Source organism: Homalodisca vitripennis, chromosome 8, assembly GCF_021130785.1.
Source record: "Homalodisca vitripennis isolate AUS2020 chromosome 8, UT_GWSS_2.1, whole genome shotgun sequence".
In the NCBI taxonomy this organism is placed as follows: Eukaryota; Metazoa; Arthropoda; class Insecta; order Hemiptera; family Cicadellidae; genus Homalodisca; species Homalodisca vitripennis.
This window is the reverse complement of record NC_060214.1, coordinates 72,681,426-72,701,264: the sequence shown is the minus strand read 5'-3', so window position 1 is coordinate 72,701,264 and position 19,839 is coordinate 72,681,426. Positions and strand designations below refer to the sequence as shown.

General features: G+C 37.8%; 2 protein-coding genes across 2 annotated transcripts in view; both read right to left on the bottom strand.

Moving 5' to 3' along the window:
* The window catches only part of LOC124367699 (putative inorganic phosphate cotransporter), a 34,356-nt gene extending 18,254 nt beyond the window's left edge, over positions 1-16,102 (bottom strand). Inside the window, exon 1 of the mRNA XM_046824757.1 lies at positions 15,989-16,102. The gene's annotated coding sequence lies outside the window, so the exon portion shown is untranslated. The remainder of the gene's footprint in view (positions 1-15,988) is intronic.
* The window catches only part of LOC124368227 (putative inorganic phosphate cotransporter), a 31,200-nt gene continuing 20,326 nt past the window's right edge, over positions 8,966-19,839 (bottom strand). Inside the window, exons 2-6 of the mRNA XM_046825503.1 lie at positions 18,281-18,417; positions 17,945-18,175; positions 15,989-16,076; positions 15,800-15,890; positions 8,966-9,110 (exon numbers count right to left, since the gene is read on the bottom strand). Of these exons, the coding sequence (XP_046681459.1) occupies positions 8,966-9,110; positions 15,800-15,890; positions 15,989-16,076; positions 17,945-18,175; positions 18,281-18,417 (692 nt within the window). The remainder of the gene's footprint in view (positions 9,111-15,799; positions 15,891-15,988; positions 16,077-17,944; positions 18,176-18,280; positions 18,418-19,839) is intronic.

Genomic DNA, 19,839 nt, shown 5'->3' with positions numbered 1-19,839 from the left:
ATTCCACAAACAAACCAACACATTGATAAAGGCCACTTCACCTTTTGAAAGACTCAATATTGATTTTAAAGGACCACTACCATCGTCAAGTAGAAATCGATATATGTTAAATATTATTGACGAGTACTCTCGCTTCCCCTTCTCTTACCCCTGCAAAGAGATGACTTCGAGTACTGTGATAGAATGTTTGGAAAACTTGTTCTCTGTTTATGGGATACCAAATTACATCCATTCTGATAGAGGCAAATCATTTTTGTCTGATGAAATAAGGGCATATCTTCATCAAAAGGGGATTGCTACAAGTTTAACCAGTCCATACAATCCTGCAGGAAATGGACAAATTGAGAGGTATAATGGAATTATATGGAAGACCGTTACACTGTCACTAAAATCCAAAGGACTGGACCAACGATACTGGGAGTCTGTACTTCCAGAGTCTCTACATTCGATACGCTCTTTACTATGCACAGCAACAAACTGCACTCCACACGAGAGAATGTTCATACATCCACGCCGATCAACTAAAGGTACTTCACTACCAGCATGGTTACTGCAACCTGGTCCAGTACTAACTAGGCGAAATGTAAGAAGCAGCAAATACGAACCACTAGTTGATGAAGTTGAATTAGTAGAAGCAAATCCACAATACGCACTAATCCGTTACCCCAATGGAAGAGAATCTACTGTTTCACTAAAACACTTAGCTCCCCGAGGTGATAAAAGTCTAATGGTGACAGACTTATCCAATTGGTCGGAAGTACAGGAGGTGGAGGATGAACATGAAGATGCATCACAAGGAAATAAGGAAGATTTTTCAAAAGACACTGAAGTTGAATCTGAACAGTTCAATCAAGAAAATAAAATAGTTTCTCCTCGAAGAGGATCAAGAATAAGAAGGATCCCTGAACGTTTCAATGACTACCTCTTAAATTCAGTGGGGGAGAATGTTATATAATTTACTCCATGTAAACATAACTAGATCATATGTTAATTTAAAGAAGATATTAAGTAATTGTTATACATTCTGATTGAATTTATACATTGAATATTTAAGGTTATCTACTTGAATTTTGTTGATTAAAGCCTTAGTTTGTAAAAAGGTTTTCTTAGTTTAATTACAATTCATTACAATGTATAACAGTCATTGAAACGTTCAGGGATCCTTCTTATTCTTGATCCTCTTCGAGGAGAAACTATTTTATTTCCTTGATTGAACTGTACAGATTCAACTTCAGTGTCTTTTGAAGAATCTTCCTTATTTCCTTGTGATGCATCTTCATGTTCATCCTCCACCTCCTGTTCTTCTGACCAATTGGATAAGTCTGTCACCATTAGACTTTTATCACCTCGGGGAGCTAAGTGTTTTAGTGAAACAGTAGATTCTCTTCCATTGGGGTAACGGATTAGTGCGTATTGTGGATTTGCTTCTACTAATTCAACTTCATCAACTAGTGGTTCGTATTTGCTGCTTCTTACATTTCGCCTAGTTAGTACTGGACCAGGTTTGCAGTAACCATGCTGGTAGTGAAGTACCTTTGATCGGCGTGGATGTATGAACATTCTCTCGTGTGGAGTACAGTTTGTTGCTGTGCGTAGTAAAGAGCGTATCGAATGTAGAGACTCTGGAAGTACAGACTCCCAGTATCGTTGGTCCAGTCCTTTGGATTTTAGTGACAGTGTAACGGTCTTCCATATAATTCCATTATACCTCTCAATTTGTCCATTTCCTGCAGGATTGTATGGACTGGTTAAACTTGTAGCAATCCCCTTTTTATGAAGATATGTCCTTATTTCATCAGACAAAAATGATTTGCCTCTATCAGAATGGATGTAATTTGGTATCCCATAAACATAGAACAAGTTTTTCCAAACATTCTATCACAGTACTCGAAGTCATCTCTTTGCAGGGGTAAGAGAATGGGAAGCGAGAGTACTCGTCAACAATTTTTAACATATAACGATTTCTACTTGACGATGGTAGTGGTCCTTTAAAATCAATATTGAGTCTTTCAAAAGGTGAAGTGGCCTTTATCAATGTGTTGGTTTGTTTGTGGAATCTAGGTTTGACCTCTGAACAAATAGGACAAGATAAAGTCATTGATTTGATCTCATTCAAAGAATATGGCAAATTCTTGCTGCGTACCCAGTGATAGAAACGCGTTATTCCTGGATGACAAAGAGCCTGGTGCATTTCAAAAAGTTTGTTGTCAGTCGTAGAGGCATTACAGATCCGAGAGAGTGCGTCTGCAGAAACGTTTTCTTTACCAGGTCGATATTGAATGTCGTACGAAAAAGGAGAAAGCTCTAGTCGCCAGCGCATGATTTTGTCGTTTTTAATTCTGCTAGAATGTTTTTGGTCAAAAATAAATGACAAAGCTTTTTGATCAGTTAAGAGAATAAATTGTCTCCCTAACAAAAAAATGTCTCCATTTCTTAATAGATTCTACGATGGCCTGTGCTTCTCTTTCTACTGTTGAGTGTTGTTTTTCACTTCCAGACAAAGTCCTAGAAAAGAAGGCAACAGGACGTCCATTTTGGCTCAGTGTAGCAGCTATTGCAACTCCTGAAGCATCAGTTTCGACTATTAATTGATTTTCCGGTTCAACAGTCACAAGAAATGATCTTTCTATATCCTTCTTAATGTTTTGAAAATCACTAGCGGCAATGGAGGTTGGTTCAATAGGAAAATTCTTACAGCTTATTAAACTTCTAATCTTGTCAGAAAACCTTGGTATCCATTTGGAGTAGTATGATAACAATCCAAGTGTTCGTTTAAGAGAAGCGGCATCATGAGGCAGAGGCATGTCCAAAAGTGGCTGTAACCTCTCTGGGTCGGGACGTATAGTTCTATTTCTGATTTGATAACCAAGGTTAGATATAGTATCTTGAGCAAATTTACATTTCTTCAGGTTCAATGTTAGATTGTATTTCTTAGCCACAGCCATAAACTTTTCTAAATTTTTATCATGATCTTGTTTACCCATTCCTCCTATTGTAACATCACCAATATATGCGAAAGTACCTTCGAGTCCTTCTTCTGAAATAATCTTATTTATAGCCCTTTGGAAAGCGGACACGCCGTTGGTTACTCCAAAAGGAATCAAATCAAATCAAATCAAATCAAAATCATTTATTTCTCATTAACATTAACATGTATCGAGAATTGTCAATATGTATAAAATAACTAAATACTAAAAATATTGCTATATCTGGTAAAACTACAAATTAAAAATATATTGAAAAACAGTACTAATGATAGTTTTACTTGTAAGGTTGGGTGGGGCACAAAAATTCAGAGAGTGAGTAAAAACAGTTTTTCACAAGAAAGTCTTTTAGTTTGTTTTTAAAAGATGCAAGTGAAGTGCTGGCTTTTAAATAATCTGGCAATCTGTTATAAATTGTAGGTCCTAAATATTCTATTGATTTGCGGAACATATTGTTACTATGGTGGGGTACTGTTAAACTATTTTTATTTCTGGTGGGATATATATGATTGTGGGTAGGAAAATCGGTAATGTTTTTAAAAGTGTAAATTGATACGGAATAGATAAAAATGGAGGGGAGGGTTAGTATACGTTCTTGGTGAAACACTTGCCTACAGCTCTCCAGGCCCCTCAACCCAAACACTAAACGAATAGCCCTCTTTTGCAATTTGAATACTCTTTGTAACAGAGAAGATGAAGCAGTTCCCCATGACATTATGCCATATGACATCACAGAGGAAAAGTAACCATCATATACCATTTTCAGTGCACTACTTTTCAGAAAATTTGAAAGACATCTTAAGGAAAACAATATCGAGTTGAGCTTAGAGCAAAGGGCCTCCACATGCTGACGCCAAGAAAAACCAGCATCCAGATGAACGCCCAAGAAACATACTGAATCAACCTCAATGATGTCAACCTCGTCTAAAGCAATAAAACCCTTAGAAACTGTCTGAGATCGAAAGTGAAGAATGGATGTTTTGTCAACATTGAGGAATAAATTGTTGCGAATGAACCAAGAGTTCATTTTTTCGATTGTAGTGTTTAATTGAAGATTTAACGCTATTGAAGAGTCTGCCCGAACAATGACCGTGGTGTCATCAGCATATTGAGTGACGCGAGCCTCAGGGACACAAGAGCTTAAGTCGTTTACATATAAGGCAAAGAGAAGAGGTCCCAAGATAGAACCTTGAGGAACACCCATGGAGACCTCAACGAAATCTGACTGTGCCGTACCAAAGGAGTTGGTAACCTGGACACTCTGGTAACGATTTGAAAGGTAGGACCTGAACCACAGCAGGGGACAACCTCTGATGCCGTAGAGTTCAAGCTTATTAAGGAGTTTCAGGTGGTTAACTGTATCAAACGCTCTCGTGAGGTCGCAAAAAACACCAGCTACGTGATTCTGATTGTTAAGATGAGTAAATACATATTTGGAAAATTGGGCAATAGCATCGGTGGTGGATTTAGAAGGAACAAATCCAAATTGGGTGTCACTCAGAATGGAATTTCTGATTAGAAAGTCTGTTAGTCTAACATGAATGAGACGTTCGAAGACTTTGCTGATGGTTGGTAAAATTGATATGGGACGATACTGTTGAGGCGAAGACCTACTGCCTTTCTTGAAAACCGGAATGACCTTAGAGAGCTTCATATCCGATGGAAACTTCCCCTGAAGAACTGAGTTGTTGAACAATTGAGTTAAAGGAGGGCTCAAGGGTGAAGCAACCCGTCTAATTACTGAAGGACTCATTCCAAAAACGTCAGGTGTTGAACTGGTTTTCAAAGATGAAATAGTATTGAACATTTCATGGAGCGTTGTTGGGGCTATGAAGAAACTTGATGGACAGTGGTGTATTTTAGAAGAGCTGTTAGTGCAACTATTTGTTCCGTTTATGGTTCTAGCCAGTGGGGCACTCATAAAAAAATTGTTAAACATTTCAGCGATATGACGTGGGTCAGAGACTGCAGCTCCATTATCTTGTAGCTCCTGAATATGTCTTTTCCTATCTGTTTGCTTTCCAGAGTTTTCAGACACTATGTTCCATACAGTTTTGGCAACATTCTTACTCTTATTCAGACGGCTTTCGATCTGAGATGTTTTCAGAGATGAAATTAGTAACTTGTAGTTTCTCTTATTGACCTTATACAATATCCTATGCTGTTCAGAAGGATAGTCACGCTGCAAAATATACAGGTCCTTGAGATGTTCTCTGGCCAAGAGAACTTCTCCTGTCAACCAACCAGGCCTTTGACGTTTTTTACGCTTCGATGTGACTAAAGGAAAGGCCTGGTTAAAGCAGGATGATAGTTGACTGAGGAATAACGAGTATTGGTCATTTATGTCCTCGTATAAGAAAATATTATCCCAATCAACTGAATCTAAAAGTTCATAAAGAACATTAATATTTCTGTCTGAGAAAACTCGGTAAGGGGCAGAGTTACACCCCTTAGATGTAATTGACTGAATTACGGCTGTAACAAGCTGTGCTTCATGATCGGACAAACAGGAAGGGACCACCTCAGCTGTCACATGGTCAGGCTCGATATTAGTTAAAATATTATCGATGCATGAACCTCCTGTTGGTGATGGGCGGGTCACTGATGAAATATGAGCTCTAATTGAAAAACTTTGAAAAATGTCGGAAAATAGTAAAAACTGCCTGTCATATTGCCTATCAAAATGAACATTGAAATCCCCACAGACAAATATCCTCAGATCAGGTTTATGTAGGATTCTAAGCGATTCCTCAAAACATTTCAAAAACAATGAAAAATCGCCCTGGGGGGATCTGTAAATAGTGATGATAGTGGTGTTTAATTCAACTATGTGAATGGTGATGGATTCAAAATTAAGTTCTGAGTTCAGGTGAGAGGTAACCTGCTTTTCCACAACGGTATACGAAAAAGAATCACTGACCAGAGCACATACTCCGCCCCTGATCCTATCAGACCTGCAGAAGCCACCTGCCACCCAATAGCCCTGAACAATCAGCGCAGCAAAGTTGTTTTTAGATAGCCAGTGCTCGGTTACACAAGCAATGTCGACATTCCTACTGTGTAGCAGAGCTTCTAAAGGACCAGTTTTGTTGGAAATTGATTGAATGTTTTGGTGCAGAATCTTGATAGGCGGAGTCTGTTGGACTGACTCTATAAAAAAGAGTTGCTAGTATCCGAGAACATTGGCGAGGCCGACGGAAGAGCCATGGGGTCAATTTGCTCCTTGTCAGAACAAGAGATGGTTGTGATTGTGGTATTATAGGGAGTTGATGCAGAAGAAGACAGGTCAGACAGAGGATATGATGTGTCAGGTGAAGAGCTGGTAAAGGTACTGGGACTGGAGGCAGTTTGACAATTGTTTTGGTATGGTATAAAATTTGATCCGGGGTGGCCCCTCAACTGCTGCTCAGGAAACAATGCATTCAGCCACTTAGATAGTTTAACACCAAAAAGACTCTTGCCTGCTTTACTTAGATGCTTGCCACTCTTTGCAAAGAGCCTCTTGGCCAGGAAGTGATTTAAAAGAACCAGAGGGGTTTTAGTTGTTACTGATAGAGAAATGTACATATTGTTGACACACTCTATCTCAAAGGCTTTTGCAGGATGCTGTTTCAGCAGTTGAGGTACTTCGGTAAGAACTATTTTACATGAAAAAGTATTAATTATATGTAACAACATTCCCTTAACCTTTAAACAGTGACCAAGGCTTGTATTGTTAGTGCCTCCAACAATTATAACAATGTCATTTTCATTAAAAGCTTTCCTACAACTGCTTAGCTTCGAAAGAACAAATGCCATAGGGGCGCCTGGGTAGCAATGTTCGAAAACCTCTGCATTTTTTAAAAGGGGCTGTAATGTTTCCTTAAGATCCCTGGAGTGACTATCGCCATAAATATGAATTTTACACTTTGGTGTCAGTCCGGGCTCATTAGACAAAACAGCTTTGTCCCATGGGGTATTACTGGTTGGTGATGCTTTGTTTAGTATTACTTTACTAGAGTTTCCATTAAGAGCTATTGTTTTATTGTATTTAGAGACATATGATTTGGCATTTTTTATCAACTCAAAACCACAACTAAAACTGTCTTTTTGTTGCTTACAATTTTTTTCTTCAAACGAAATGTTTTGGTTACTGAGGACTTTGTCAAGGCTGTTACAAAAATCAAGAGCACAAGTACTGTTGACTCCTCGCAGGGAATCTAAGTGAACATACTTGCTCTCAACCCTGTTCAAAATAATCAGGCTCCAGTGAGTGCCCTCACTGTTACAGTGTGATTGTAAATTTTGCGTGGAACCATGCTTAGGAGGCAAAGTAGAGTTACTTATGGGGGCTAGCAAGAGTTTAAAATTAGAACCTGTAATAAAGGAGGGCTGAGACTGAGAGTAAAGAAACCTAATATCAAGGCACTCAGCCGGTGACAACACTAGTACCTCGTCAGAATTCAGGTCCCTGATACCATCCCAAACCTCCTCATCACTCAGCCAAGTGGTTCGTTTAACTCTAGAGTTCCCAGTCTTTGGCAAGTTTTTATTCCTCGAACTCATGCTTTGGGCACCGTTCAAGGTTGAGCCGGAGGAAGGCGGCGGGACAGGACACCGCAGCCCAACAGGCGCCACAGACGGTGGGTGGAAAGGTAAATCAGTCTGCGTCGCTGTAGAACTCAGAGTCACTGGCAGGGGATGCTGATGCTGGCAACCATCATCATGAACCACGCTGGACTGCGGATGGAAAGGTAACTCAGTCTGCGTCGCAGTAGAATTCAGAGTCACTGGCAGGGGATGCTGATGCTGGCAACCATCATCATGAACCACGCTGGATTGCGGATGGAAAGGTAACTCGGTCTGCGTCGCAATAGAATTCAGAGTTACTGGCAGGGGATGCAGGCAACCATCGTCATGACCCACACTGGATTGTGATGCCGTAAGACCAGCGATCATCTCCTGAGCCCTCTCCAACTCAAGAGTCAGACGCTGAATCTCGTCTACAAGGGAAGACTGTGCAGACCTCAAGACCTGCAGTTTATGTACCAGGTCGTCCTTAGATTCCAAAAACAAAGAATCTGTCTCCGTGAACGCATTTCTGGTGTCTTTCTTAATGATCAGCTGGGAGATTAGAGGCGAGAGGGGCAAATCAGAATCTCTCACCGAAGTCCGACAAGGAGACGGTGTAAGAGTGACTGTGCGGATGGTGGCCGGGTGCGGGCCACTGTGACGGTCGTCGTGGTGCAGAACTTCGTCTCGTCCGGCGTTGGTCTTCACAGCAGCATTACAAGTACGGGCAAGGCATCGCCACGTCACATCACCATTTTTTGTTGTATATGCTTCTCGGTATTTATATTTGCCGATAACCACACAGGGTTTCCCTTTATTAGTTTGTTCAATTGTAAGAGTCATTTTATTTATTGAGATGATATAATTAGGTAATAAAATCAATTTCTTGAAGTAAATAAAATCAGTCAGTAGTATATTTGCAAATGGTGTGAAATTTCCCGTGAATATTTAATAACAGAGTGAACTCAGGCAGGAACAGCAATATGCAGCCTGCATTAGTAAAAGGGCAAACTGCAAGGCAGGCGAGCAGCAGTGTAGCAGCGGAAAATTGAAGGCGCAACGGGCGACACTCGCAGCGGGCAGGTAAGCCTCGGCACACTCTTGACAGCGGTTAGTGACACAGACAGGCAGCGTGTGGCAGCAGGGATATTTAGGCGGCGGCGGCAGGCAGCGGCTGCTCGGTTGGTAGTTGCGCACAGTGGCTGCGCTCAGGCTGGAACTGCTCGTACTTGTGTCGGCTGATATTGCCACTGTACCGGTTAGGTTAGGTACGACGGTGCACATTTAGCTACTTACAGTATTGTCCAGTATGCACCGCATGCAAACGCCCCACCGAATCACAAATAAGCGTTTTAACATAACAACCGTAATATCACAATCGAACAAAAGGTAATTTGAATAAAAAAAACATTAGACCCACATTACGACCGTCAATCCTCCGCAGACCAGGTCTGCCAATCTCTGATTGGAATGCGTTTGAACTGATACAACTGCCCATTAGCTTCAAAAGCGGTAAGTTGTTTTTCATGCTCTGGAATTGGTATCTGATGATAAGCACTAGACAAATCTAATGAACTGAAAGTATCAAATTTAGCAATTTTTAACACAAGTGATTCGATATCTGGTAAAGGATAAGCATCCAATAATGTAAATTTATTTACTGTCTGAGAATAGTCTATTACAAGTTGTTTCTTGTGGTTTTCATTTTTGGTAATGAGCACTTGAGCTCGCCATGGAGAAACACTTTCCCCGATAACACCATCTTTCAGAAGAGACTGTATTTCACATTGTATCAATTTTTCATCTTCCCCCAAAAACAGCCTTGTCTTAGTCACAACAGGTCGACAATCTTTAGTCATGTGCTGAAATAATGATGGTGGTTCCACATTAGCACAGGCAACGTTACAAACAGAGAAAGATGATCTTGGTCCCCCAAAGTCTACAGTAACATTTGTATGTAGTTTCATGATATCATGTCCTATCAGTACATCAGTACATAACCTTTCAATTACAAGCATTTTGATTTGTTTGTAAGCATTGTCTTGTACATACAGATCTACCCTAACATACCCTTTAATTGGTGAAACGAGTGACGTAGATGCCATCGACACCTGTTTGACTTCTGGAAATGTTTTAAGGTTGTTAGCCTTTACAAAACTACTATCAATAAAACTATCAGAACTTCCAGTATCAACTAAAAACTTAGCAGAAATTCCGTTTACATTTCCGGATACAATTGCTTTAGATAATACTTTGGGTGTTACTGCTGAAGTTATTATGGGACATGTTGTTAAAGAGGCTGAATTTATCTTACCATTTTTAAGATTCTTAGATAAACAAACTCTGAGAAAATGACCAGTTTTCGAGCAACCTTTACAAATAGCATCTTTTGCAGGGCAGTCATCTCTTGAAATATGTCTTGCTCTTCCACAAAAATAACATTTCTGTCGGAGTCTGTGTGCTGATACAGCAGCAGCAGTAGAATTGTCTTCCTGAGTTTTTAGTTTGTCTGAAGGAATCTTTAAATTACTACTCGTATCAACGTAGTGACAATATGATTGAGGTACACCTGAAGTCATGGAATAAGCGGTCCGCATTTTTCTGAGCTGACTCTAAGGAACGAGCTATTTCTTCAACTTTTTCCAAGGTTAAAACGTTATGTTCCAGAATACGTTGTCTGATTCGAGAAGAATTTAAACCACTAATAAAGGCATCTCTGATAGACTCATCACTATAGGTTTTAGCATCGACATTTACGAAATCACACTCCTTACTAAGAGATTTAAGCGTTTGCAAATAGTGATTTATTGATTCTCCTTCTTGTTGTTTATGATTAGCAAGCAAGTGTCTAGCAAAAAGTACATTTTTCTTAGGTATGAATAATGTTTCTAAAGTTTGTATAGCATTGTTGTAATCTTTACACTCACTGATAAATTCATAGTTTTCATAGGTTAGAAAGTTCACTAGTACTCCAAGTTTCTTATCTTCTTTAACTTCAGCATTTTCTATGAATGTATTGAACGTTTGAAACCAATGTTTCCATTGTTTAGAAGCATTTTGTTGTTTCAGGGCTGCATGCAAATTTCTCAGGTTTCAGTAGTTTTTCCATTACAGAGTATTGAAGTTAGTATAGCAAAATGTTGATTAAATTGTAATGAAACTAAGAAAACCTTTTTACAAACTAAGGTTTTAATCAACAAAATTCAACTAGATAACCTTAAAAATTCAATCAGAATGTATAAACAATTACTTAATATCTTCTTTAAAAATAACAGATGATCTAGTCATGTTTACATGGAGTAAATTATACTATAACACATACATAAAGTTCTTGTTGTTGACATGTCTATTAAAAAGTGTTTAGGGTACCAACTTATTTATAGGAGGGTTTCATGGTGGAGATTTTGGTGACGGTTTAAAAAATACGAAATACACAGAAAAAACCATTTCCGTCACCTTCTGTTAGTAGTTGCCTTTGAACTATTGTGAAAAACTATCAGCAAAGTATAATAAAAATGTTGAATACAGATCCACTTCACCTTCCTCTTAAGTGCAGGATTTCTCCAGATTTCAGGAGTCAAGATTGCAACAGTATTATATTTCAGATGCTCAACATTCGCTTTGAATCGGTCCTTCCCACCATAGCCGCGTTATGTGTAAAGTATATTGGTGAACACTCATAACATATCCTACTAATATTGTAAAGGGTACTACTTAGAACATCGGATCGTTCCGGAAATCTCTTCTCTGTCTGTATGTCCGCGTATGTTTCTCCGCGTGTAATCTCAAGAACAGTTTGGCGTACAGTAAAGAGATTTAGCATCGAAGTTTGTCTCTTGAATCTATTTCTGGGAAGATCAAAGCGCCGGATGTAGACACTTTTTGACCGAAGTAGGCTTCTCGGACACACACACACACACACACACAAAGGTCCTCGTATACGTACATAATCACAAATATGCGCCAGGTAAAGACTAATTATAGCCATTCCCCTTGTAGGGTGTACTCGTAGCTGGAGGGGAATGGGCTAGCAGCAGTCGGCAGTTATTGCAGCCACGGCAGAAAACAGGAAACGATAATGTTCTTGCGACCAAGCGGGTTTAGTGTACTTTACTGACATACAAAATTACAGATGCTTAAGTGTTTGAAGCTTGCCACGGAGAAAATTAGCGCATTCCTATTCCTGTAAATGTAAAGATTTGAATGTATACATACCTTAATTAACTTAGTTTAAAAACTGTAATAACACATAGGACTATTTACGTTTCAAAATTATTGCAGAGTTTAAAATGTTCCATTTAAATGCATGGAGATGATGAAAATGGCACTAGAGGTCTTTAAATAACAACAGTAATAACATTTCAACTCAAACCATAAAATTACTGTCGTGCGCTGAGCTTGTTTACATGAGAATCCGAAACTGCATTTAAATTCAAACAGTAATGGCAGAAATACTGTGTAACTTACACAACAGATGTCGCCAGTGACGATTTCAAACCTTAATGGCTCGTGCATCTTCTATGTTATTAACCATGTAACTGGCGGTCACTTCATCCTGTAGTGTGGGGCTATTTTAGAGCTTCATGCAAGGGTTTTTTTTATTTATGAAAAATATAAATTAGGAGCATATATATACACACATACACACAAAAAGTATATATATATATATATATATGTGTGTGTGTGTGTGTGTGTGTGTGTGTGTGTGTGTGTGCGTGCGTGCGTGCGTGCGTGCGTGCGTGCGTGCGCGCGCGCGCGCGTGCGTGCGTGTGTGTGTGTGTGTGTGTGTGTGTGTGTGTGTGTGTGTGTGTGTGTGTGTGTGTGTGTGTGTGTGTGTGTGTGTGTGTGTGTGTGTGTGTGTGTGTGTGTGTGTGTGTGTGTGTGTGTGTGTGTGTGTGTGTGTGTGTGTGTGTGAAATATATATATATATATATATACAAACTCTGTTCTTTGTTCAAAGTTAAACAAAGAATAGTATTTGCATTCAAATTAGGCAATAAAAATATTTTATTTGAACATTTTTTAATTAAATGCACATTTTTCAAAAAGGATTTCTCAAATTTGGGGTATAACATAGCTATCAAATCAAGTTACTGTTTTGTGAGAAAAATTTAAATGTGATATAAATTTCATCTAGTTTCAGAAAACATAAACTTTATACACAAATATGAAACCATTATAAGGCTATAAAACAAAAAGCGGTTAAGCACATAAATTATGAAAATTGGTTTATACAAGTTTGTTAATACAAGTATATATATATACACTTGTTTTGTTAATACAAGTATATAATACAGGTATCATTCTACATGAATATGTGTTATATTCATATTTTATTCTTCAACATAAAATGAACTACCTATACATCAACAATGAAATAAGTACCATAACTCATGTTTTCAGTATTCATAAAATTGTACAAAAAATGTTCATACGGCAAAGTATAAGATATTTTTAAGAGTTTGAACTATATCAAAATGTACGGTTTATAACTAATGTTTTTTAGTTTTAGAAAACCATAAACTATATCTAAATATATGAAATAATACCAAGTTTTAGCTACGTGAAATGAATCTGTCAGGGAGACGGCAGAGTGTAAAAGTGGATGACATGACTTCGGACTGGGAAATTGTTACTTGTGGGGTGCCACAGGGATCGATTCTTGGTCCTTTATTATTTGTACTGTACGTGAACGACATTCATTCTGTACTTAAACATAGCTCATATCACATGTATGCTGATGACCTGCAAATCTATTCACACTTTAAAATTGACTCCATTAATGAATGTATCACCAAAATCAATAGTGACATTACAAATATCGTTATGTGGTCCAAAAATGGCCACATACTTAGTGGCCTGAGACTAAACCACGCAAAAACGAAAGCAATAATTATTTGTCACTCTCGTTTACAAAACTCAATAAACTTCAATAATATTGAAACGTTAACTGTAAATGGTAACAACCTGCCATACTACGACAAGGTGAAGGATCTTGGTTTGACTATAAACTCGACTTTGACTTGAACTGACGCTGTTGCGGAGATTTGTAAACGGGGTTTCGCATCTATTCATTCACTCAAACGTTTACAACGATTTTTACCAGAACATATCAAGCTGCTCTTGACTAAATCACTCGTACTTCCACATTTCAATTACTGTAACTCCGTGATCAATTATGTGACCATAGTACTTAGTGAGAAGCTGCAAAGAACTCAAAACTACTGTATACGTTACCTTTACGATGTGAGACGGGAGCAGCACATCACGCCGTACTATATTCAGTCAAATATTCTAAAATTAAAAGATCAAAGATCCATAACAATTTTAAAACTAGTTCATTCAATACTGAAATTTGGTTTTGCAAGATATTTTTCTGAATATTTTAAATCTGTCTCATGTAGGTGTAAGAAGCACTCGCTCTGGCTCATACATTTTGAGAATGCCTCAGCACAGGACTGCAGTGTTTGATAAGTCATTCCATGTAATGGCTTGTAGGTTGTGGAATGCCCTTCCCCAAACAATTACTTCCATCGATAGCAGTTCCCGGTTTGTGGCGAAACTGAAAGATATGTATCTTGAGCGGTTAGCCGGGGCAGTTCCGGTCTGAGATGCTGTGGGCGTGACACTGGCAGAGGGATGAATGTGAGATTGTGTGTGATAAAAGTTCATTTAGCAATAAATACTTTAATTTATTTGTATATTAAAAATATAAATTTATATTATATGTTTTAATAATAGTAGAGATGGTTAATTTATTAATGTGTTAAATTTTAATTATAACACGTTAAAATATTACATTAATTTCTCCACTTTGTGTAAATATAATTATTTCTTTATTTTATTATCTTTATTATGTTTTGTTTTATTCTTAGATAATACTTATTTAATGTTTTAAATTTTACATTGCAACAGGTTAAGTGTAAGAAAGGGCCATGCGGCCCTAACTTTGCCTGTAAAAATAAAGAATTTTTCAATTCATTTCATTTTCATTTCATTTCATTTCAAGTTTACAAAATAAAAATGCAATAATGTGAACCATTAAGAAAAAACTCAAATTCACGACATACACTGTGTTATTAAATTAGCTATTCTTTATTTACATCAGCCTGAACATTGATGAATTATAATGAACATATAGAATAATATAATCGTGGATAATATAAAAGTGAAAAACAGTAAAAAAGCTACGTGAAATGAATTTTAGCCAAACGAACTCCAATACCCTACTCAAGGCCGATAATTTATCAGATTTAATTAAAAATATATTTCTTTATTCTAAAAAATATTTATTTGAACTATTACAACATCCAACACATTTCATATTTAACACTAAAACACGAACAAAACTACTAACATAAAAGTAAGCAACGCCGGCAAGACGGCGTTCACAACAAACAGCTAACGTTTTAATTTACGTTTAGAATCAAACAACCACAAAACGAAGAGTAATAAAACTCTAGTTTTCGTTATCGTTTTTTCTTCCCGGATATAATATTGCATGAATCAAATCGATACTTTACCGCAGTTTTTCATAAGAAGTGATTATGTGAGGGAATGTTTGACCGACAAAATGATGTCGGTTATCACTTCAGCAACGGCAAAAGACGATAATAATTTGTGTATTTTATTTTATACACATATTTGCTATCAATCGAAAGGTCTTACTCTCTATATATATTTTTGGTGGATTTGAAAAGATCATAGGGCTTTGTTCTATGGGCTCCCAAAATTCCAATGTTAATCTCATGACAGAACTATTGTTTAGTTTAAAACAGCTGATTACTAAAACACACGTATTGCTTAGGCAGTTGCTAACCCAAATAAATATCAGCTAAGTTGTTATAAAGTCAATAACGTGTACTAATAAGGAAATTTTCTACGTTCGCCATGCATTGTAGGTTCAATAGGAGACATTAACGTTTGTTTTGTCGAACAATAAAATTCAATCTACGTTACTGAAACAACTAGTAAGTACATCAAAATAAAAATAGTGCTCAATACGAGATTTATAAAAATACATATTTTGCTACTCCACATATCTTTTGCACGCTTACTATCTTTTGAGAATAGTTATCCTTTATCACTCAATATATAACGGCAAAGAAAGTGTTATATATAACATTGTGTCCAGTCTAACGTATTTCTTCCCGGACCATACTGAGTGATGAATTATAACTTTTATTTTAGATATATTAAATGTGTATTAAATACAATAGTTTGATTTAATATGAACATTGAACAAAAATTACATGTTACATTACATCACACCACAGAGCGTGTGATGGTAGCATACTCGCCCGGCGAGTGAGAGACCGTGGTTCGAGTCCCGGAATGTTAGAGTGATGTTTTTAACTTACAGAATTTTCCAATATTAATCAACAAGAAATTTTAAAAATGAGAATACTACCAGTATAACTTCTACGTATATGGTAACTAATTTTTTTACTTACCTCCAAACACAAATGAGAATATCCTGGTCTTCTCACCAGGCGGAGCCCACTTGGCTATGTGTGTGTTGACAGAAGGGAAAAAGAACCCCTAAAACAATGTCAAAATCAAGAATTTTGGAGAAGTAGAGATTCAACACATAAACTGAGCTCTGTAAAAGAAAATCATCCTAAGCTCATTGTTTCTACTGCGGACGGTTACTGAAAGCTCTAGGCCTACTAACCGCTGCTAGAAGACGATCTGTAAAATCTTGAGTTGATTTAAAAAATCTTTAATTTTTTAAAGAGTCAGTTTAAACTAGAGGATATAAAACGTAATTTGGTATGAGCAGGAATAAAGACTAAAGCTGTAATACAAACTCATTAAATTTAAATACAGATGAAAACGTATTATCTTACTAAAGTAAGCATCGTCAAGCTAGGTATGAGATATAATCTAAAAGACAAAAGAAGAAGTAAAGCGAACCAAATACGAGTATGAAAATAAATAACCGGATTAAATTTATTCCATAATTAATTTTAATACTTTGTTGAATTCTGAATAATGATGAATACGTCGTAACAGGATTACTGAAGGCACATGTTGGATATAAACCATTTGTATGGGGAGACAAATCCGCTGGAAATTTACAACGGGACCTGGTACTGTTAAAGCGAGCTGTATGGGTCAAGGCAGGTCTCCAACCACAAATCGTCCTGTATAGAGGTCTTAAAGTCCTTTAAAATCCTGACATTTATGCACAAAACTGAAATTGTCACTCATACCTCAAAAACAAATTTACAAAAGGTTGGTGAAGTCCCAGTATCAGTTTGTTGAGACACTTTTTTAGTAACATTTAGTGATCTGTGGTAGAATTGTTTTTTTTGTCATTGGTCTGTCTGAGCATACAGTAACTACTATTATACCTGCACGGTTTGAGGTACAGTGGCGCTATAGGGAGATTTGTAACAGCTCAAAACTAGCCAAGGCGATGCAATGTTGCCGTGTTTTACTACAGTGTGCGAAAGAGCTGATGCAAATACTCATAGTTGGCCGTATACTAGCGAAAAAGCTGTAAATATATTAGAGCATTACCTCGAGTCCTCTCTATACTGTATAAAATACGTTACTCTTTCGTCTGAATTTGTAAGAATACAAACAATACACTTGTACGTCGGTAAAAATATTTACTTTTTAAATCAAAGATAATAAGCGAAAGACTCTTATCAATATATGTTAAATCTATTTTAGGTCGTAATCGACAATATCTAGAGGATAATTTGTTACGTTGTGCAGTAAACATAAAATAGTGTTAGGTATTGTGAAGGAAACAGGATTTTTCCGGCCATTTTCCATCGTTCAGTGATACAAAGAATCAGTAACACTGCGTTTCGAGAGCTGAAATCTGATTTCTTCTTCGTGTAATAACTAACCTAAGATATAATTACAAACTAGGTTAAAAATAAACAAATCAAACGAGAGCGTTGTGACACGCCACGCGTGTCAGGAATCACAACCACCTTGTTGTGTGTCAACTTTATTAACTCTAAAACATGCACTTATTAAAAAACTAAACACAACACTACTTATTAAATCTGAACTACAGAATAGGTCTGCATTCGCCGACCAACCACCTACGACTGAGTATGGTGTTGTGTTTGTCACATGGTGGTTGTGATTCATGACTTACGCGTGTCACAACACTCTCGTATGATTTGTTTATTTTTAACGTAGTTTGTTAGGTTAGGTTAGTTATTACCTGAAGAAGAGATCAAATTTCAGATCTCGAAACGCAGCGTTACTGATTTTTGTATCACTGAACGATGGCAAATGTCCGGAAATATCCTATTTCTTTTACAATCCTTCCTTCTTCAAAAACCAGCCTCAAACAAAGAATAGTGTTATTGTTAGAATTAGAAATAGGGTACAAAGTTGTCTTCTTATAATACTCACAGCAAGTGATTATCAACAAGTATCACCTGTGAAAGGCCTTGAATGGCTCGGCTGAGACAGAAGATGACCCAATGGCAGTTCACGGCGATGGAAGGACTCAGCAGAGTGGTAGCTGAGCAGACCAGCATTGCGCTAAGGAGAAGATATTTAGGGCCGAACTTGCGAGACAGATGACCAGCGGGAATCTGGGTGACCATGTACCCCCAGTAGAAAGAGCTCAAAATGATACCTTTTTGGGCGAAATCCCAATCCAACACCTGTACAATTCACGAGAATCAAAATAGTCTTTCAATCATTTCCTGGATTCCAACCGATAATTTTCATGTTAATTTTTCATAAAGTACGGTACCTCAATCATTTACCATGATGTCTGGATCAGATCCCTTAGTATCGGTCATGGCTACAATCCCTACAGACAGGCTGACCCGCATGGAGTAGGACAGCACCATAGAGAGAAATGTCATCACTGCTTGGTAGTGTCGTACTCCTAACCCTGAAACTAAAGACAAAATCATTTACCATGATGTCTGGATCAGATCCCTTAGTATCAGTCATGGCTATGATCCCTACAGACAGGCTGACCCACCACAGTAGGACAGCACCACAGAGAGAAATATCACTACTAACCCTGAAACTACAGACAGAATCATTTCTTTCCAATGATTCAAATAACTTAACTGACAGAGAATATCATATTTCTAGTCCTTCTACATCATTGTTTACTGAGACAGTGCTTGGGCATTATGTCTGTGTTTAAAACTATTGTTTGAAGGTCTTTAATTACAATTGTATTTTACCCATAAATCTAATTCTCAAATTCATACTGGATGTTTTTGCGGCGAAAACTAATTGTTTCATATCTCTGCATAGATTTCCTTTATCGTAGACGATTTAGAATCCTCATTGAACAACCGACCGATAAAGTTGTCATTGCAATATGATTTATTTAAAGTAATAAAAAACGAGACCTTTTAGCCCACTGACCACAAGATTCATATAGATTCACGTTTCAGTTCACAAGACTAGCATATTGAAACTCATGGCACTGAATCACCTAGTCCCTTAAAGCCACGAGAATTTTAATTAAACTAATTCTGAAACACTCTAAGCTACCAGCTTCTGTATTAGATCCCGGCTTCTGTCAGTTCCGTCTTTAGTAGATTCCAGACTCAGGGAGCTTTTAGTCTACAGATACTCTAACTCCTGATCTCTGTCAGCTATTGGCCTCTAAGAGCATTTCAACTCATTAAGCTATGGGAATAATCGAACTATGGAAGCTTTCTAACCATAGGAGCACTAAAACTATGGTCTTTGGTAGTTCTCAGGATTTGAAAACTTCGTGTCCCTTATAGCTGTAAACTTGTACCTGGATTCTGACAGCTGCAGGCCTCTGGTTGCTTCTGGCCGTAGAAGATCCCAGCTTCTAGCTTCTAGCAGATACCAGCTTCTGCTAACTTCCAGATTCTGACAACTCCAGGCCTCTGGAAGGTCTCAGTTTCTAGTAACTACCAGTCAATGGCAGATTCCGACTTTCGGCAGCCACAGTAATTAGCAGTTCTTGGAAAGCTATCAACCTTCAGAAGGCCTCAGCATCTAACAGCTCCTTGTCTCCTTCAGAATCTAGCTTCTAGCTGGTTCAAGCCTGCCAGGATCTGATAGAACCCAGCCTCTTACAAGTACCATGTAGTTAGCTTCCAGGCTCTGTAATTCTTAACGTCCAGGATCCCCTAGCAGATTTCAGCATTTAGCATGCCCCGGGGCCTGGCGGCTCCTCTTTTCGGCAGATCGCGGCCTATTATGATACCCGATTTCTAGCAGCACCTATTCTTTGTAAGTTCAAAGCCTCTTACAGATACCGATTCCTCATCTCTAGAAGCTCTCAATGTCTAAGGCTTACTGGCCTGGACTGAGTAAACAGAAG